At 68.3% G+C, this 19,945-nt stretch overlaps 2 protein-coding genes across 2 annotated transcripts in view; one reads left to right on the top strand and one right to left on the bottom strand.

Moving 5' to 3' along the window:
• RUSF1 (RUS family member 1) overlaps window positions 1–2,166 on the bottom strand; it is a 16,045-nt gene extending 13,879 nt beyond the window's left edge. The window contains 4 exon segments of the mRNA XM_055807637.1: window positions 152–433; window positions 915–1,049; window positions 1,549–1,745; window positions 2,064–2,166. Of these exon segments, the coding sequence (XP_055663612.1) occupies window positions 152–433; window positions 915–1,049; window positions 1,549–1,738 (607 nt within the window). The 5' untranslated portion in view covers window positions 1,739–1,745; window positions 2,064–2,166.
• An 8,496-nt stretch (window positions 2,167–10,662) lies between these two features.
• GRIN2D (glutamate ionotropic receptor NMDA type subunit 2D) lies at window positions 10,663–18,737 on the top strand. Its single transcript, XM_055807638.1, has 13 exons — window positions 10,663–11,073; window positions 11,520–12,112; window positions 12,182–12,296; window positions 12,586–12,797; window positions 12,887–13,055; window positions 13,604–13,757; window positions 14,075–14,200; window positions 14,566–14,795; window positions 15,084–15,244; window positions 15,858–16,045; window positions 16,519–16,751; window positions 17,177–17,815; window positions 18,636–18,737. Exons 1-13 carry the CDS (start codon window positions 10,663–10,665, stop codon window positions 18,735–18,737), a joined length of 3,333 nt encoding a protein of 1,110 aa, XP_055663613.1.
• The last annotated feature ends 1,208 nt before the right edge of the window (window positions 18,738–19,945 follow it).

Raw genomic sequence — 19,945 nt, forward strand, 5'->3', positions numbered from 1 at the left:
CCCCAACCCTTAGGGTCCCCCCCACCTGTCTTCCTACTTCACCCCCTCACACCTCTTCTCCCCCCCACCCCCGTGTCCCTCCCCCCCCCCCTTTCCCCCTGCCCCCAACCCCTGGGTCCCCCATAAACCCCAGAGGTCCCCCCCTGCCCACCTTGGCTCCCCGGAAGGCAACAGCGGCCCCCAGCCCCAGCAGGAGCCCAGTGGCCCCCACCTTGAGGTCGGCCATGAGCCCCAGGCCCAGGTTGAGGAAGAGGAAGGTGGCCCAGGCTGCCAGCCCCAGGTGCAGCCGCGCCCGCGTCAGCCCGGGGGTCCGCACGCGCCCCCGCGCCAGTAGCAGCTCCAGCGCGTCTAGTGGCACCCGCGCGGAACGATGCCAGCTCCAGCGCCCCGGCACGCCGGCCGTGCCACCAGCACCACACGGCGAAAGAACCGCCTGCGGCCGGGGTGGGGTGGGGCAAAGCTGGCACCCCCAGACTCAAATCCAGCACCCCCAGACCCAAATCCGGCACCCCCAGACCCAAATCCAGCACACCCAGAATGCCCAGTCCTGAATCCACAGACCTGGCACCCCCAGCCCCAGCCCTGGCACCCCCACACCCAAATCCACAGACTTGGCACCCACACACCCAGACATGGCACCCCCCAGACCCAAATCCAGCACCCCCCAGACCCAAATCCACAGACCCGGCACCCCCAGACCCAAATCCAGCACCCCCAGACCCAAATCCACAGACCCAGACCCAAATCCCCCAGTATGCCCCTCCCCCCCCATTATGGGTCCCCCCATTTTGAGCTCCCCCATTATGGGACACCCAGCCCCATGGGCCCCCCTATTATGCCCCCCCCCCCCAGCCCTCTGGGACCCTAGTTATGGAACCCCCAGCCCCATGCCCGCCCCCCCCTCCCCGACTGGCCTTTGGGGGGGCACGGGGGGGGGCGGCCATAGCGCCAGCGGCGGGGGGCGGGGGGCGGTGTCAGGGAGGGGTCCCACACACTGCCCCCAGTGCCCAGAACTGGATCTCCTCGTACTCCTCCAGCTTCACCGACACCTGGAGGGGCGGGGAGAGTGTGTGGCTGGGGGGGGGGCTAGAGGGCACGGGGCGTCATGGGGGGCTGGGGGGGGAGATGGGGAGGCATGGGGGGCTGGGGGACAAGGGGGCATGGTGGGTTGGGGAAGTCTATGGAGTGACTATGGGGGGCTGTGGGGAGCTGCGGGGGCTGTGGTATGGGTGGGCATAGGGGGCCATAGGGGGTTGGGGGGGCTCTCTGGGGGGCTATGGGCAGTTGGGAATGACGACACGCACCCAGCACCCTTTGCTCCCAGGGGTGTAGCACCCACCCGTGGGGTCCAGGGTGGGTTGGGGTGCAGCACCCCTCCTGGACCCTCACTCTGACCCCCATGGAGCCCCCAGCCCCAGCCCCAGCCCAGCCCCCCAACTCCCTCATAGCCCGGCTCCCATCCCTTCATAGCCCCCCCATGGCCCCCCCGGCCCTGTTCCCAGCCCCCCATAGCCCTCCATGGCCCCCCAGCCCCCTGCCCTCACCCACCTGCACCTCGTCCTGTGGATGCTGCACCAGGAGGGGCGAAGGCGATGGCAGCCTCGGGCAGGCGCTGGAAGTTGGCCTCCGCCAGCAGTGGGGCCAGCGCAGCCACCACACGCCGCTCCCGCTGGCCCCCCGGGGCGCCCCCCACGCGCCCCACGGCCATCGTGTCCCGGTCGGGGGTCAATGGGGCCATACAGCGCCTGGGGGGGACAGGGCTGGTGCCCCACGGCACGCAGGGGCACCCACAGCACCCAGGGGTACCCCATGGCACCCCAACTCTGCCCCACGGCACCCAGCTCTGCCCCACAGCACCCGGGGGTACCCCATGGCACCCCAACTCTGCCCCACAGCACCCCTACCCTGGTTTTGGGGGTACCTGGAGGAGCAGGTTGCGGGGGACAGGGGGTTGGGGGGCAGTTGGGGGGCAGTGGGGAGGGCAGGTTGGGGGTGCAGGGTAGGGGATACCTGCAGGTGCAGGGGGGGGAAGTGGGGGGGGCAGGGGGGGGCAGAGGGGGTACCTGCAGGTGCAGGTGCAGCCGGTGGTACCGTGGGTGCAGCGCTTGGTCCAGGCGGGCAGTGAAGGCCAGGAAGGCCGCACGGGCCGGGCCAGAGGGGTGGAACTCCTGGGGTCATGGGGTTATGGGGTCAAGGGTAGTGTGTCCCCCTGTCGCCCCACGACTCCCCCATGACCCCATGTGTCCCCCCACATCCCCATGTGTCCCCGTGATGCCTGTGTCCCCCCCTGTCCCCCCCCACAGCCCCCTGTCTCCCAGGTCCCCTCCATGTCCCCACATCCTCCCATGGGTCCCCACAGCCCCTTGTGCATCCCCATGGCCCCCTGCGCCCCCACATCCCCCGTGTCCCCATGCGTCCCCCTGCCCCCCCCGTCCCCCCCATGTCACCGTCAGCAGGACGTGCTGCAGCTGCTCCCGGGACAGGGGGATGAAGCTGTCCCTGAACTGCTGCTCCCACCCCGGTGGCACCTCAGGGGTGACGCCGACCCCGCGCCCGTGTCACCGCCGCCACCAGCGACGCCATCGAGGTGGCCGAGGCCACCGGCGAGGCCACTGGCAAGGCCAGCGCCTCCCGCGTGGCACGCAGCATGCTGTGACACACGCGCCTGGTGGCGATGGGGGGGGGTCACCAGGCAGCCGTGTGTCCCCGCCTGTCGCACACGCGTGTGCACGCAGCAGGGCCCACAGCGCGGGCAGCAGGCCGTACGGGTGCAGCGGGTGCTGTGGGGTGCAGCAGGTGTAGCGGGTGCAATGCAGGCTGCAGTGGGTGCTGTGCAGGGTGCAGCAGATGCAATGGGTGCATTGGGTGCAATGCAGGGTACAGCGGGTGCAATGCAGGCTGCAGTGGGTGCTGTGCAGGGTGCAGCGGGGTACAGTGGGGTGCAGTGGGTGCAATGCAGGCTGCAGTGGGTGCTGTGCAGGGTGCAGCAGGTGCAATGGGTGCAGTGGGTGCAATGCAGGCTGCAACAGGTGCTGTGCAGGGCACACTGGAGTGCAATGCAGGGTGCACTGTGTGCACTGGGGTGCAACAGGTGCCATGCAGGGTGCACTGGGGCACAATGCAGGGAGCAGTGGGTGCAACACAAGCTGCAGGGGTGCAGTAGAAGGTGCAGCAGGTGCAACGCGGGGTGCACTGGGTACAATGCGGGGGTAGAGAAATTGCAATGTGGGAGACAACACCAGGGGCTCTGGGTGCATCGGAGTGCAGGCTGTGGTGCACCGTGGGTGCAATGTTGCATGCACCGGGTGCGATGCAGGGTGCAAGGGGGGGGTGCACGCAGTGGGTGCGATGCAGGGTGCATTGGGTGCAATTTCGGGTGCACGGGGTGGAGGGGGTGCTGGGGGGCATGCTGTGGGTACAGGGGAGCGCACTGGGGGTTCGGGGGTGCAATGCAGGGTACAGGTGGGGTGTGCAGTGGGGGTTCGGAGGGTTCAGGGAGGGGGGGAGGGGGATTTCAGGGGTGCAATGCAGGGTGCAAGTGGGGGTTCAGGGAGGGGGTGCGGGGGGGGTGCAATGCAGGGTGCAGGTGGGGGGGTGCGGGTGGAGCTGGGGGGGTTCAGGGGGGGTTTGGGCGGGGGGGGGTGGGGGTGTGCGGGGGGTGCGCAGGCTGCCCAGCCCCGCTCCGCTGCCCCTGACCTGCGGCCGCCGCTGACATTGACATTGACGCTGCGCACGGCGCGCGCTCAGCCCTGCCCCCCGCGCGCGCCTGCGCCGGACGGGAACGCGCGAGGGGCGGGGAGAGCGCGCGCGCGGGCCCCTCCTTGCCGCAAGGGCGGGAAGCGAAAGGGCGGGAAGGGAAAGGGCGGGAAAGTGGCGCTGAGGGAGCGCGAGTGGCTCCGGCGGTGGGTGGGGAGGGGGGGCCTCGGCTGGGGGTCCCCTCAGCCCCAGTGGGTCCCCTTATCCCCGGGGGTGTCCCCTCAGCCCCGAGTTCCTGCCATGGGGGTCCTGTCAGCCCCATGGGTCCCCTCAGCCCTGGGGGGTCTCTCAGCCTGTGTCTTCAGCCCAGGGTGCCATGGCAGCGGCTCGCCTCCTCCCCCTGGGCCGTGGGCTTTCACTGCAGCAGGGGTCCCAGCCCCTGGGGAAGAGTCCCTCTGGTCCCCGTCACCCTCTGGTCCCTGTCACCTGGCCGCCAGCCCAGCACCCTGCCACTGCTCCATGACTGAAGGCAGGAGCCGTCTGCTGGGCTGATGGATGGGCTCGCTGGCCCGTGCTGCCTGTCCCCTGCCACGCTCCCCGCCTGGCCGCTGCTGCCCAGGGCCAGGCAGCACCCGGAGCCAGCCTCATTACCCCCTAAGGAGCTGCGGGGCGCAGAGCCTGCACCCCAACACCACATCGCCTCCACAGCTGCAGCCCAACTGTCACTAGCCCCACAGAGCGCCGGTGGCCGGCACCCGGTGAGCCCCCCCAGCAGCTCCGCTATAGGGATCCGGCCCCCTGCCGTGTTTGGGCTGGGGGATTCCCTCATCCCACCAGCACACCCCCCCCTCCCTTGGAGCCCGGCAGTGTCACAGCGCCCCCCCCTGGAGCGGAGAAAATGGCGGTTTCTGCCCCAAAATGCTGCCTGTGGGTTGGGGAGAGCAGCAAAAAGTACAGTATGCCTCCTGCCCCATAACCCACAGCCCCACCTGCTAGGCCCCAGCTGTCCCCCAGCCCTACAGTTGCCCCCAGCCCCACCTCCTGCCCCCCAGCTGCCCCCAGCCCCACTTCCTGCCCCATACCCCCCGCCCGACATTCCTGCCCCCCTGCTCGGCCCAGGGGGGGCGTGATGGCCCCGCCCCACCGGGGGAGGGGCTAAAGGAGGGACCGGGGCGTCCGAGCTGCCGTGCTGGGGAGTGGTTGGGGGGGCGGGGGGAGGCGAGGCTAACTGGGGGGCTGGGGGGGCGGTTGGGGGTCACTGGGGTGGGGGGTGGGGGACAGGGCTAACTGGGGAGCTGGGAGGTGTTTGAGGGGGGTCTGGGGTAAGTGGGGGGTTCTGGGGGGTGTTTGGGGGAGCTCTGGGGTAACCGTGGGGTGCTGGGGGGGGCTCTGGTGTAACGGGGGGACCCTGGGGGCTATTTAAGGGCTGGGGGGGACAGGGGGCCTGCAGTGGGAGGGGGGGGGTTGTCTGTCAGGCTCTCGCGACCCGCCCTGAATGTTAATGACGGGGCCTGGGGGGGCGGTCTGTCTGGGTCTGTCTGCCCGGGTGGGACCGGGGGGCGGGGCCGGCGCCGGGGGGCGGGGGCCGATGCCGGTGCCGGTGTCCCAGTGACCGGCGGCGGCAGCGGCGGGATGCGGTGGGGAGCGTGAGAGGTGAGCGCCGGGCGGGGACCCCCGACACCCCGACAGACCCCTGGCCCCCCCCGACACCCCAACAGACCTCCCCCAATAGACACCCCCGACACCCCAACAGACCTCTGACACCCCCCCGACACCCCAGCAGACCCCCCCCAATATCCCTTGACACCCCGGCAGACCCCTGACACATTGACAGACTCCCCCAATACCCGCCTGACACCCCGGCAGACCCCTGACACCCCCCTGACACCCTGATAGCCCCCCCAACACCCCCTCACACACCCCTGAGACCCCCATGCCTGCCCCAACAGATCCCCGACACTGACACCCCAACACTGTGACACCCCCAGCACCCCGACAGACCCTCCCAATGGCCCGACAGACCCCTGACACAACACCCCAACACCTCCCCAATACCCCAGCACCCCCAACACCCTGACACCCTCGGACACAACACCCCCAGACACCCCTCAACACCCTGACACCCCCAACACCCTGACACAACATCCTGATAATCCCAGCACCTTGACAACCCTCAACATGCCCTGACATGCCCTGACACCCCCTGACACCCCCCAACACCCCAATGCAACACCCTGTCACCCCCCACCACACCCCCCAACCCCCTGAGACTCTGCAACACCCCCTTGACACACCCCCCGACACACTGACATCCCCCCAACAACACTCCAATGTCCCCTCATACCCCGACAACACCTCAATCCCCCTGACACCCTCCTGACACCTCCCCAACAACACCCCCTGACACCTCGACATCCCCCTGACAACACCCTGACATCCCCCTGACAACACCCCAAACCCCCGACACCCCCATGACACCCCGACATCCCCCTGAAAACACCCCCAACACCTCCCTGACACCCCGGTATCCCCCTGACAACACCCTAACACCCCCTGACACCCCTCTGACACCACCCCAACACCCACTGCCACCTCGACACCCCCCCCCAACCCCCACCTCCCCCCCCGCGACAACACCCAGACACCCCCCCTCCAGCCACAGCCGGCCAGCCCGGGCTGGGACACCCAGCGCAGCACCCCGACATCCCCCGGCGCACGCACCCTGGGGGGCAGTGGCCCGGGGGGGGTACAGGGACAGGCGGACAGGAACAGGCGGACAGGGACAGGCGGACAGGGGCAGGACAGGCGGACACGGCAGCCGCACAGCCGCACGCTGCCGCCCCATTAGTATTCTGCAAGCGGCGGCGGGTGCTGCAGGGTGGAGGGGGGGGGCGGCGGCGGGGCTGGACTGGGAGGGACTGGGGGAGACTGGGATCCGGCTGAGGGGTCTGAGGGGACTGGGGGGGACTGGGGTGCAGCTGGGGGGTGCTGAGGGGGGGACTGGGAGATGCTGGGGGGGACTGGGGTGCAGCTGGGGGGTGCTGAGGGGGGGGACTGGGAGATGTTGGGGGGGACCGGGGAGGTGCTGGGACCTGGCTGGGGGGGGCTGGGATCCGGCTCGGGGGACTGGGGGGGCAGCTGGGATCTAGCTCCAGGGACTGGGGGGGAACTGGGGGGGGACTGGGACCCAGTCGGGAGGTGCTGGGGTGGGACTGGGGGTGCTGGGACCCAGCTAGGGGGGACAACTGGGAAGTGCTGCGATGGGACTGGAGGGTACTGGGATCCACTTGGGGGTACTGGGGTATGCGGGGGGGGGGGGATGTGGGCAGGACTGAGACCCAGTTGGGGGGTGCTGGAATGGGACTGGGGGTGCTGGGACCCAACTGGGAGGCAACTGGGGGGTGCTGGGTGGGGACTGGGGGGTGCTGGGATGGAATCAACTGGGTGGACTGGGACTGCAGTGGAGATTGGGGGCTGGGGGGGGGCGTTTTGTTTTGTTTTTTTAGGGGGATGTCCTGGAGCCGTTAAGGGGGGTCTTGGGTGCTCAGGGGGGTCCTGGATCCTTTGGGGTGGGGGGTGGGAGGCTTGAGGGGCTCCCAGATGCTTCTGAGGGGGTCCCTGGGGTGTTGCCCCCCCCCTCACCCTCCTTCCCTCCCCCTAGGTTCAGCCACCTCTGCTTCGGCCCCCCCAAACCCCCGCACCCCCCACCCCTACCCCTGCCTGTTTTTGCCTGTTCATTCCCCACCCGCATCCCTCTGCTCCCCCCGCCCCCAAATCCGTGTGTCCCCTGTGTCCCCAAACCCTCCTGTGTTGTCTCCCCCGTGTCCCCAAACCCTCCTGTGACCCCCCTTCCCGTGTCCCCAAACCTTCCCGTGTCCCCCCCCCCCCGGTGTCCTCTCCCCCCCACACAGCCGAGATGAGGCAGAGCCCCTCGGAGTGGAGCTCAGGCCAGGTAGGACCCTGGGGACACAGCGGGGGGGGGACACACTCAGTGTCACCGGGGAGCAGGGGACACGGGGGGGACACATGATGTCACTGGGGAGTGGGGGGACACAGGGGGGACACAGCTGGCATCACCAGAGGGGGGGGACACTGGCTTGTCACCCACTATGCTGGGTTTTCCCCCCCCCCGCCACCACACGGATGGTGACAGGGGTTTGTCCCCTGCCGTGACGGTGATGTGATTGTCACCCCGCTACACTGGGGACAGTGATGGGGTGTGTCACCCCCTCTTACAGGGACGGTGACACCGGCTTGTCCCCCTGCTGCTGCGGGGACGGTGACAGGGTTTTGTCCCCTGCTGTTGTGGGGACAATGTCGCAGGTTTGTTCCTGCCGTTACGGGGATGATGACAGGGGATTGTCACCTGCTGTCACAGGCTTGTCCCCCTGACTGTTATGGGGACAGTGACATGGGCTTGTCACCCACTGTCACGGGTTTGTCCCCCCACTGTTATGGGGACAGTGACATGGGCTTGTCCTCGCTGTTATGGGTTTGTCACCCCACTGCTTTTGGGGACGGTGACAGGGGGTTGTCACCCACTGTTACAGGAATGGTGACACAGGTTTGTCCCTGCTGTTTTGGGGACAGGGAGTTGTCCCCCACTGTTATGGCTTTGTCACCTGCTGGTACAGGGGTGATGACACAGGTTTGTCCCCCCCACCGTTATCAGGACAATGACACGGGTTTGTCACCTGCTGTCACAGAGTTGTCATCCCACTGTCATGGGGATGGTGACACAGGTTTGTCCCTGCTGTTACGGGTTTGTCACCCCGCTGTTACAGGAGTGGTGACATGGGTTTGTCCCCGCTGTTTTGGGGACAGGAGTTCGTCCCCCACCATTATGGGTTTGTCACCTGCTGTCACAGGGATGGTGACACAGCCTTGTCCCCGCTGTTATGGGGATGGTGACAAGGGTTTGTCCCCCCACCGCGATGGGTACAGTGACAGGTTTGTCACCTACTGTCACAGGTTTGTCCCCCCACTATCACGGGGATGGTGACACAGCCTTCTCCCTGCTGTTGTGGGGATGGTGACACAGGCTTGTCACTCGCCATCACAGGGACAGTGACAAGGTGTTGTCCCCCGCTACTGCAGCTTCATCCCTGCTATTTGGGGGACAGTGACGGGGTTTGTGTCCCCCCCAGGTGACAACAGGCAGGGACAGGCTCAAGGTCACTGCCAGGGGGGCTGGGCACAGGACCCCAGTGTCCAGGTCACCCCCCCCTCCCCGCTGGCTGTTGGAGCGCAGGGGGAACATCGCTGGGGGTGACCCACGTGTGTCCCCCCCGGTGGGGGTGGCTGCCTGTCCGGCTGTGCAGGCGGCTGCCGTCTGCCTGGCCCCGCGGGGCGGCTGCGTCAGCTGGTGTCTGGCAGCCTGTCCCTGCCTGCGCTGCCCGTCCTGTGCGTCCTGCCTGCACTGCCCATCCTGCCTGCCCTGCCTGTACTGTCTGTCCTACCTGCATCGTGTGTCCTGCCTGCCTCGCCTGCACCCGCCCCCCGTACCGTGTGTCCTGCTTGCCTTGACTGTGCCCCCACCCCGACTGCACCGTATGTTCTGCCCGCCCTGCCTGTACTGTCTGTCCTGCCCGCCCTGCCTGTACTGTCTGTCCTGCCCGCCCTGCATGTACTGTCTGTCCTGCCCGCCCTGCCTGGCCCCTGCCATCCCCCGCCGCCTGTCCCTCCACCACCACCACACCAGCCCGCCTGCGCCTGCTGCCGCCTGTGCCCCGCCTGCCTCTGCCTGTTGCTCTGCCCACCGCTGCCTGTTGCTTTGTCTGCCCGTGCTTGTCACTGCTGTCACTCGTCCTTCACGTCTGCCTGTGACCCCCTCAAGTGCCTGGCCGTCATCCCCACCAGTGGCTGTGGCACTGCCAGGAGATCGGGGGGGGGGGGGGGGGGGGCAGGGGGGCAGTAGGGGGAGGCATGTGCTGGCGTGTCAGAGCATGTGCTGGCGTGTCAGAGTGTGTCCCCATGTCCTGGCGTGTCCTGACAGCCTGGCACGGTCTCAGTGGGGGCAGGGATGCATCTGCGAGGCTACTGGGAGGCAGTGGGAAGATACTGGGAGGCTAATGGGAGGCAGTGGGGTGTTACTGGGAGGCGCTGGGAGCATATTGGGAGGTTATTAGGATGCAGTGGGAGGATAATGGGAGGATACAGGGAGGCACTGGGAAGATACTGAGAGGATAACGGAAGACAGTGGGAGGTTACTGGGAGGCACTGCGAGGATACTGGTAGCACTGGGGGGGCACCAGTTCCCCTCCGCCTGACTGTCTCCCAGTGTGGGGGTGTTACTGGTGGGCACCACTCCCACCCATTCCCCCCCAACTTCACCCTCTCCTGGTGCTGGTTGTTACTGGGAGACACTGGTGGGCATCCCTCCCACCAGTTCCCCCTACCTGGCCCTCTCCTGGTGCTGTGGGAATACTGGGTGTTACTGGTGGGCACCCCTCCCACCAGCTCCCCCTCTCCTGCTGCTGGGGTGTTACTGGTGGGCACCACTCCTATCAGTTCTACCCCACCTGACCCTGTCTCAGTGCTGGGGTGTTACTGGCGGGTACTGGTGGGCTCTGCTCCCACCAGTTCCCCCCACCTGGCCCTCTCCCAGTGCTGGGGTGTTACTGGGGGGTACTGGTGGGCACCACTCCTACCAGTTCTACCTCACCTGACCCTGTCTCAGTGCTGGGGTGTTACTGGTGGGTACTGGTGGGCTCTGCTCCCACCAGTTCCCCCCACCTGGCCCTCTCCCAGTGCTGGGGTGTTACTGGTGGGCTCTGCTGCCACCAGTTCCCCCCCATCTGACCCTCTCCTGGTCTTGGGGCAGTACTGGGGGGAACTGGGGGGCTCGACTCCCACCAGTTCCCCCCCACCTGACCCTGCCCTGCTGTGGGGTGTTACTGTGGGTACTGGTGGGCACCTGTCCCACCAGCCCTCCCCTTGCCCCCTGCAGGGCGCAGCAGCAGCGCGATGAGCCCCCGGGTCCCCGCCCCTGCCAGCAGGATGCTCTTCGCCCTGGCCTTGGCCTGTGCCAGCCCCTTCCTGGAGCCGCGGCCGGAGGGGAGCCAGCGGGCGCTGAACGTGGCCGTCATCCTGAGTGGGGCATCCTACGGCCCCGCCGGGCCGCGCCTGGCTCCCGCCGCCTTCCGCAACTTCTCCTTGGAGGTGAACCCAGTGGGGGTGGTGCTGAACGACACCAATCCCCGGAGCCTCATCGTGCGCCTCTGCGATGTCCTCTCCTCCCTGCGCATTCACGGCGTTGTCTTCGAGGACGACACGCGCTCCGAGGCCGTGGCTCAGATCCTTGACTTCATCTCCGCCCAGACCTCTGTGCCCATCATTGGCATCAACGGCGGCTCTGCCATCGTCCTCACACCCAAGGTGGGGCCACTGGGTGCGGGCTGGGGGCACCCCACAGGCCCTGGCCACATCCAGGGGCACCCAACCATCCCCCAACTCCAACCACGCCCAGCTGTCCCCAACCACATCCAGGATCACCCAGCTGCCCCCAGCCGTGCCATCCCAAACCCCAACCATGCCCAGGGTCACCCAGCTGCCCCCAACCCATTCCCAGCCATGCCCAGGGTCACCCAGCTGTCCCCAAACCAACCCCAACCATGCCCAGGGTCGCCCCAACTGTCCCCAAACCAACCCCAACCATGCCCAGGGTCACCCAACTGTCCCCAACCCCACTGTGCCCAACCCCAACCATGCTCAGGGTCATCCAGCTGTTCCCAACCCCACCTAGAGTGACCCAGCTGCCCCCAAACCCAACTGTCCCCAGCCCCCACCACATCCAGGGTCACCCACTCTCCCCTCCCCCACAGGAGAAGGGCTCCACCTTCCTCCAGCTGGGCTCCTCCACAGAGCAGCAGCTGCAGGTGATCTTTGAGGTGCTGGAGGAGTACGACTGGACGGCCTTCGCTGTCGTCACCACCCTCTTCCCCGGCTACGAGGACTTCGTGGACTATGTGGAGGTCTTGACCGACAGCAGCTTTATCGGCTGGGAGCACCGTGGTGTCCTCACCCTCAACCTGACCGACGATCCCGAGGGGACGCGGCTGCGCCGGCAGCTGCGTGAGGTCAGCGCCCAAATCCGCCTCCTCTACTGCTCACGGGAGGAAGCCGAGGCCATCTTCCGAGCGGCGCGGGAGGCTGGTTTAGCTGGCCCCGGGTACATCTGGTTCGTGGTTGGCACCAACCTGGGGGGAAGCGACCAACTGCCGGAGCATCTCCCCGCCGGCTTGTTTGCGGTGCTGTCGGCTGGTTGGCGGGACGACCTCCAGCACCGGGTGCACAACGGCGTGGCTATCGTGGCCAAGGGCGCCGAGGCCTTGCTCCGCGACTACGGCTTCATCCCGGAGTTCAACAATGACTGCCGGGCCCCCAACGTCACCCAGATCAATGACAACCTCCACCGGTGAGCACAGCAGCGCCGTCACCCGTGGCTGGGGGAGGTGACAGCCCTGTGACCTCATTGTGTCCCCAGGTACTTCATGAACATCACCTGGGGACAGAAAGATTTCTCCTTTAATGAGGATGGCTACCTTGTTAACCCCTCGCTGGTTGTCATCTCCCTCAACAAGGAGCGCAGCTGGGAGGTGGTGAGTGTCCCCTCCGCCACGGCCATCACCCAGGGTGTCCAGCTGTGCCTCACTGTGTTTGTCACGCTGGTCATGGTGACATCTAGCTCCTCTCGGCCACGCGGTGTCCCCCAGAGACTGCAGTACTATCTGGTGTTCACTGCCTCTCCCCGTCACGGTGTCACACTGCCTTGTCATGACACATCAGGGTGACACCTTCCTCCGGCTGTTCCCCACCTCGTGACCCCGTGATTGTTCCCAGCGGTGACATCAGTCTGAGGTGCCACCCACTGCCGGTGTCCTCCCACAGGTGGGTAGCTGGGAACACCGGATCTTACGGATGAAATACCCCGTTTGGTCCCGTTATGGGAAATTCCTTCAACCGGTGGATGATGACCAGCACCTGACGGTGGCCACGCTGGAGGAGCGGCCCTTTGTCATCGTGGAGAACATTGACCCTGCCACCGGCACCTGCATCCGCGACTCTGTCCCCTGCCGCAAGCAGCTCAACCGCACCGCCAGGTGCGTGCTGCCTCCCCTGGCAGGGTCCCCACCACCTGGGGGGGTCCCCAGCGCCTCGGGGGGGTCCCCACCTGCCACTGTCCCCACAGCCCCTCAGCCGAGCCAGCGCTCTTCGAGAAGAAGTGCTGCAAGGGCTTCTGCATCGACATTCTCAAGCGCCTGGCCCGCACCGTCGGCTTCACCTACGACCTCTACCTGGTCACCAACGGCAAGCACGGCAAGAAGATCGACGGCGTCTGGAACGGCATGGTGGGGGAGGTGAGACCCCCGCCCCACACCCCACAACATGGGGGGCTCAGGGAGAGACCCCTTTCTCACCCAGGGGGAGTCAGGGGAGAGCCCTCACAAAACCTGGGGGGGCTCAGGGGTTTGGGGACAGCCCCCCCCTCCCCCCTCAGGGCAGTCAGGGTGAGCCCCAGCCCCAGCCCCACCCCCACCCGTGGGGAAGTCAGGGAGGGGGAGAGCAAGAGCCCCACCCTTGGTGTGCCCAGGGGTTTGGGGAGAGCCCCCTACCCCAGCTGCTGGGGGGGGGGGGGCGGGGCAGGGCCCATGCTATACTGCACAAGCCCTGCCCCCTTCATCAACGGCCATGCCTTCCCCGTGGCTCCTCCCACTCGGGCCCTTCCCGCGGATGGCCACGCCCCTCCCCACCTCCCACCCATTTGCTGTCCTGCCCCGCCCCATCCCTGCCTTGTCATTGGCTCTTCACTTCGCCCCACCCCTGCTAGCCAACCCCTCCCCCCCATCCCCGCCCCTCGGGCCCCGCCCTGACAGCCAAGCCACCCGGTCTCTGGCCCCTCCTCCAGGTGTTTTACCGCAGGGCCGACATGGCCATCGGCTCGTTAACCATTAACGAGGAGCGCTCGGAGATCATCGATTTCTCGGTCCCATTCGTGGAGACGGGCATCAGCGTCATGGTGTCCCGCAGCAACGGCACCGTCTCCCCTTCTGCCTTCCTGGGTACGCGCCGGCGGGCGACGGCACAGGCAGGAGTGAATGCTGGCGCAGGTGGACTCCAGAGCAGGCAGATGTTGGCGCAGGCAGATGTTGGTGCAGGCAGTTGTTGGCGCAGGCAGATATTGGTGCAGGCAGATGTTGGCACAGGCGGATGCCAGAGCAGGCAGATGTTGGCGCAGACAGATATTGGTGCAGGCAGATGTTCGCGCCGGCAGATGTTGGTGCAGGCAGATGTTGGTGCAGGTGGACACCAGCACAGGCAGCCAGGGAGGCCGGGAACCCCCCAGCAGCCTCTGGGTGACAGCGTCTCCCCCCTGCAGAGCCCTACAGCCCTGCTGTCTGGGTGATGATGTTTGTCATGTGCCTCACGGTGGTGGCCGTCACTGTCTTCATCTTCGAGTACTTCAGCCCCGTGGGCTACAACCGCAGCTTGGCCACCGGGCAGCGTGAGTGACAGCGTGGTGTCACTGGAGGGGCAGGGGGGGGGGCAGGGGGGGACACATGCACAGGGTGACACCGTCCCTGTTCCCATCCCATCCCCAGGGTAACCCTGTCCCCATCCCAATGGTGACCCCAGGGTGACACTGTCCCTGTCCCCACACTGTCCCAGTGGTGATGGTGTCCCCATCCCCATAGTGACTCCATCCCCATCCCCAGCGTGATGTTGTCTCCATCCCCACACTGTCCCTGGAGTGACAGTGTCCCCATCCCCACAGTGACCCTGGGGTGATGCTATCCCTGTCCCCATGCTGTCCCCATCCCCATGGTGATCGCATTCCTATCTCCGGGGTGATGCTGTGCCCGTCCCCAGGCACGGGCGGCTCCAAGTTCACCATCGGCAAGTCCATCTGGCTGCTGTGGGCCCTGGTCTTCAACAACTCGGTGCCGGTGGAGAACCCCAAAGGCACCACCAGCAAGATCATGGTGCTGGTCTGGGCCTTCTTCGCCGTCATCTTCCTCGCCAGCTACACTGCCAACCTGGCTGCCTTCATGATCCAGGAGGAGTACGTCGACACCGTCTCGGGCCTCAGCGACCGCAAGGTACCACGCCGCGTGCAGTGTGACCCCCTGCACAACCCCCAGCGCAACATGTGGCTCCGGGCACGGGGGGGCTGGGGTGGGTGCAGGGGGGGTTGGGCGGGTTCAGGGGGGGACAGGGAGGCCTGCGAGTGTTCATGGCGGGGGCAGGGGTGGTGGTGTCTGGGGGGCACCAGGGGAGGGGGTTGGTGCTGGAGGATGGTGGTTGTCTGGAGGGTTGGGAGATGGGGGGTGTCGGGGGGTGTCTTGGGGGGGTGGGTGCCCGCGGGCAGGCGGTGACGGCCGGGGCAGTTCCAGCGCCCGCAGGAGCAGTACCCCCCACTGAAGTTCGGGACGGTGCCCAATGGCAGCACGGAGAAGAACATCCGCAGCAACTACCCCGACATGCACAGCTACATGGTCAAGTACAACCAGCGCGGCGTGGAGGACGCGCTGCACCACCTCAAGACCGGGTCAGCGGGGGGTTGGGGCTGGGGGGGGTGAAGGGGCTGGGGAGTGGGAGGGGCTGGGGAGTGGGAGGGGCCAGGGGGCTTCAGGGGGGCCTGGGGAAGGAGAGGGGCCTAAAGGATGAGGGAGGCTGTGGGAAGGGGCGGTGCTTAGGGGCTGTGGGCAGGGTTTAGGGGTGGTGGGTGGGGGTAGGGGACTGTGGGTGGGGCTTGTGGGCTGTGGGCGGGGCGTGTGGGTGTGGCTATGGGGGCTGTGGGCGGGATTTAAGGGCTGTGGGTGGGGATATGGGGGCTGAGGATGGGGCTTGTGGGCTGTGGGTGGGGCTTGTGGTTCAGGCTGTAGAGCTGTGGGTGGGGCTTGTGGCTGTGGGTGGGGTTTAGGGGTTGTGGGTGGGGTCATGGGGGCTGTGGGTGGAGTTTGTGTGTTGTGGGCAGGGCTTGTGGCTGTAGGCGGGGCTATGGCAGCCATGGGCGGGGTTAGCATGTTGTGGGCGGGGTGTGGGGCTGTGGGTGGGGTGCAGGGATGTGGGCGGGGCTATGAGGGCTGTGGGCAGGGTGTGGGGTTATGGGCGGGGCTTATGCGCCCCTGTGGGTGGGGCTGATGGGCGGGGCCGTGCAGGAAGCTGGATGCCTTCATCTACGATGCCGCGGTGCTGAACTACATGGCGCGCAAGGAGGAGGGCTGCAAGCTGGTCACCATCGGCTCAGGCAAGGTCTTCGCCTCCACTGGCTACGGCATCGCCCTGCAGCGCGGCTCCCGCTGGAAGCGCCCTGTCGACCTGGCCCTGCTCCAGCTGCTGGGCGACGGTGCGCAGGGTCCTGAGGGGGGTTGGGGGGTGTTGTGGGGGGGTCTGCAGGTGTCAGGGCGTGTGCGGCACCATGCTGCATTGGCCCCACACCCCCCCCGAGGTGACCCCCAAACACCTGTGATGACCCTCCAATCACCTGAGGTGACCCCCCAACCCTCTAAGCTGACCCCCAACCCTACAAGGTGTCCCCACCCCTCCTGAAGTGAACCCTTAAGCCCACAAGATGACCCCTAACCCCCTGAGGTGCCCCCCTAACCCAAGACGACCCTCAAGCCCCCCAAGGTGAGCCCCAACCCTACAAAATGACCCCTCGACCCTCCAAGGTGCCCTCCTAACCCAAGGTGACCCTGAGCTGATCCCCCAACCCTACAAGGTGGCCCTTCCCAACCCCCTGAGGTGCCACCCCAGCCCCCCGAGGTGCTCCCCCTGAGGCATCCCACCCAGTGGGGTGATGTGGTGGGTCCCCCACAGACGAGATCGAGATGCTGGAGCGGCTGTGGCTGTCAGGGATCTGCCACCAGGAGAAGCTGGAGGTGATGAGCAGCAAGCTGGACATTGACAACATGGCGGGTGTCTTCTACATGCTGCTGGTGGCCATGGGGCTCAGCCTGCTGGTCTTCGCCTGGGAGCACCTGGTTCACTGGCGGCTGCGCCACTGCCTGGGGCCACCGGGCCGCCTGCGCTGCCTGCTGGCCTTCAGCAGGGTGAGGGGCTGGGGGGGCCTGGGGACAGGGGGAGGACATGGAGGGGGCTGCGGCCACCTGGATGCCTGCACTGCCTGCTGCCTTTCAGCAGGGGTGAGGGGCAGGGGGTGGGGACGGGGGGGGGCTGGGGGGGGCATGGGGACATGGGGGGGGCTGGGGGGGGGCATGGGGAGGCGGGTGGGACATGGGGCTGAGGCTGCCTGCACTGCCTGCTGGCCTTCAGCAGGGTGAGGGGCTGGAGGGGGGGTGGGGACAATGGGGCTGGGGAGGCTGGGGGGGCATGGGGACATGGGGGGGGGACACAGGGACGGGAGGGGCAGGTGGGGCCGCGGTGACCCGGGCCTGGGGCCAGGAAGGGGGCACGGGGACACACCCCCACCCCCCACCCCCCGGTGCCACCGTGTCCCCTCTGTCCCCCCCCACAGGGCATGTACAGCTGCTGCAGCGCCGAGGAGCCCCCACCGCCGCAGACCCTCCGCCCGCCCTGCCCCCCCCCCGACCCCCCCCCGCGCTGCCCACCCCCCCCGCCCCCCCGCGACCACCGCCGCCCCCCCCCCCGAGCGCTGGCGCCCCCCCCGCACCCCCCCCGCCACGGCGCGGCCCCCCCCGACGCCTTCCACCGCTTCTACGGCCCCATCGAGCCGCAGGGGCTGGGCCGGGGGGGGCCCTGCCCCCGCACCCCCCCCCGCACGCCCCCCGCGTACTACCCCCCAGCGGGGGGGGGGCACGACGCCCTGCCCCCCCCCTGGCCGCGCCGCTCGCTGCGGGGGCTCTACGAGAGCCTGGGGGGGGCCGCGGGACGGGGGGGGAGCGGCCGCGGACCCCCCCTTCGGCTACGCGCGCTTGGCCTACGAGGACGAGCGGAACCCCCCCCCCCAGCGCCCCCCCCCGCGAGCGGCCCCGCCGCCCCCCCCCGCGGCGGGGGGGACCCCGAGGCGCAGCCCCTCCTGCGGCCGCCTCCCCCCCCGCGGGCACCTCTGCCGAGGGCACCCCCCCCTTCTCCCCCGCCCCCCCCGCTGTACCCCGAGCTCTCCGACTCGGAGTCGGACGGCTGCGACCCCCCCGCCGGCCCCGGGCCCCCCCCCCAACCCGCCGCCCCCCGCCGCGCCCCCTCCCTGCTGGTGCACCCCCCCCGCCTACTTCTGCAGCCTCCCGGGCAGGGAGCGCGGCCCCCCCCCCCGCGCTGCTGGTCGGCCGAGAAGCTGGGGGGGCCCTGGGGGGGCTACGGGGGGGCGTACGGGGGGGGGGTGGGGCAGCCTGGAGCTGCTGGGGGCCCCCCCCGGCTTCCCCCCCCCCGCCCCCCCGCTGCCGCAGCTGCTCGGCCGAGCGGCTGCGCGACTGGGAGGGGGGGGGGGGGCGCGCTGGGGACCCCCCCCCCGGCTACGCGGCCTGGGCGGGGGGGGCCCTGGGGGGGGTTCTGGGGGGGCGCCCCCCCCCTCCCCGCCGCCACGGCCCCCCCTGCGCCGGCCGCCGGCCGCCCCCCGCCTCCCGCAGCCTGGAGGACTTGAGCGCCTGGGGGGGGGCGGCGGGCTGGGGGGGGGCCCTGGGGGGGGCCCTGGGGGTGGGCGCCCCCCCCCCCCCGCCGCGGCCCCTCTCCCCCCCCACCGCGGCTGTGGGGGGCGGGGCGGGGCGGAGCCGCTCGGCGCGCGCCGGGGCTCTGCCCACTTCTCCAGCCTGGAATCCGAGGTATGACGGGGGGGGGGAGGGGAGGGGGGGCGGAGAGGGGTCCCTCGGCGACAGGGACACGGGGGGTGGTGGGAAGGGCCGGGGGTGGCACCGGCCACGTCACGGTGACACCGGTGGTGACAAGGCCAGGTGACAGCAAGGCCAGGTGACATGGACAGGCCACTGCCGCTTGAGTGGCACCTGGGTGACACCGGCCAGGAGAAGGACAGGTTGTGGTGGCACCTGGGCGAGACACCGGTGGGGACAAGGGACAGGTCCCTACAGCCTCATGGTGACACCAGCGAGGACACAGACGGGTGACAGCAAGGACAGGGCCACCACAGCTGCTGGTGACACCTGGGGACACTGGCAAGGAGGAAGACAGGGGCCACACAGCCCAATGGTGACACCGGCAAGGATGAGGACGCAGTTTGTCCCTGAAGTGCCACCATCACCATAAGCCGCGTCACCCCGGCCCTGGGGCGGAGGGGGACACTGCAGCCGTCCCTGAGGGTGTCCCTGAGGGTGACACCGAGGCCACCAGCATAGCCCCAGGGGACAAGGCCGGGGCTGCCGGGTCCCCCACGGGGTGACACCAACAGCCCCACAGGTGACACCACGTCCCCGCAGGTGACGCCACCACCACGGAGGACACACCCTGTCCCTGAGAGTGACACTGTGACCCCCAACAACCCCCCGGAGAACGACACGGCGTCACCCCTTCCCCCCAGGCACCACCAAGACCAGAGTGGGGTTGGGGGGGTTGGGGACACTGTTGTCCCCCCCAGCTCTGTGGGGGATGGGCTGGTACCCATCACCCCCTTGTCCCCGGGGTGGCTGCCCCTCCCCCACCCTGTGCTGCTGACGAGTTTTTTAATTAAACCCGGACATTTTGGGGGAGGGGGGGGGGACATGAAACTGGTGTGTGACCGGTGGCCACTGTGGCTACCGCAGCCACCGTGACTGTGATCCCGGGGCCACCCGCCCTGCGCCCCTCCCCCCCACCCCCGTGTCCCCTCCTGCCCATCACTCCCGCCCCCATCCCCAGTGCTGTCACCCTCCTGCCCGTCACCCCCCTCATGTCCCACCCCCCCCACGTGTGTATCCCTCATGTCCCCAACACCCTGTGGGCCCACCCCTTACCCCTCCCCCTGCTCCAGCACCTCTGAAATAAACGGCTTTTCTATTCCTGCACACAACCGCGGCCTGGGGGGGGGGGCACCTCGGAGTGGGAGGGGCGCCCAGGGGTGGGAAGGGCACCCTGAGGGTCTGGGGGGTGGGTCCCCGGCACTTAGGCACCCCCCACCCATACCTGCAGGGTGCCAGAGTGGGGACTCTAGTGTCGGGTGGGGGCAGGACCCCCCCAGTGGGCCACAGGCACACACCCCCCCGCCCCATTTTAAGGCCACTTCCACCTCGTTTGGTCACTTTATTGTCGCAGCTCAGTAAGTTCCATAAAGACCCGCGTGAAAAAATAGCTCTGAGCCCCTCCCCGCTGGGCCCCCCGTCCCGCCCCGCCCCCCCGGGAG

Source organism: Falco peregrinus, chromosome 6, assembly GCF_023634155.1.
Source record: "Falco peregrinus isolate bFalPer1 chromosome 6, bFalPer1.pri, whole genome shotgun sequence".
NCBI classification, from domain to species: domain Eukaryota; kingdom Metazoa; phylum Chordata; class Aves; order Falconiformes; family Falconidae; genus Falco; species Falco peregrinus.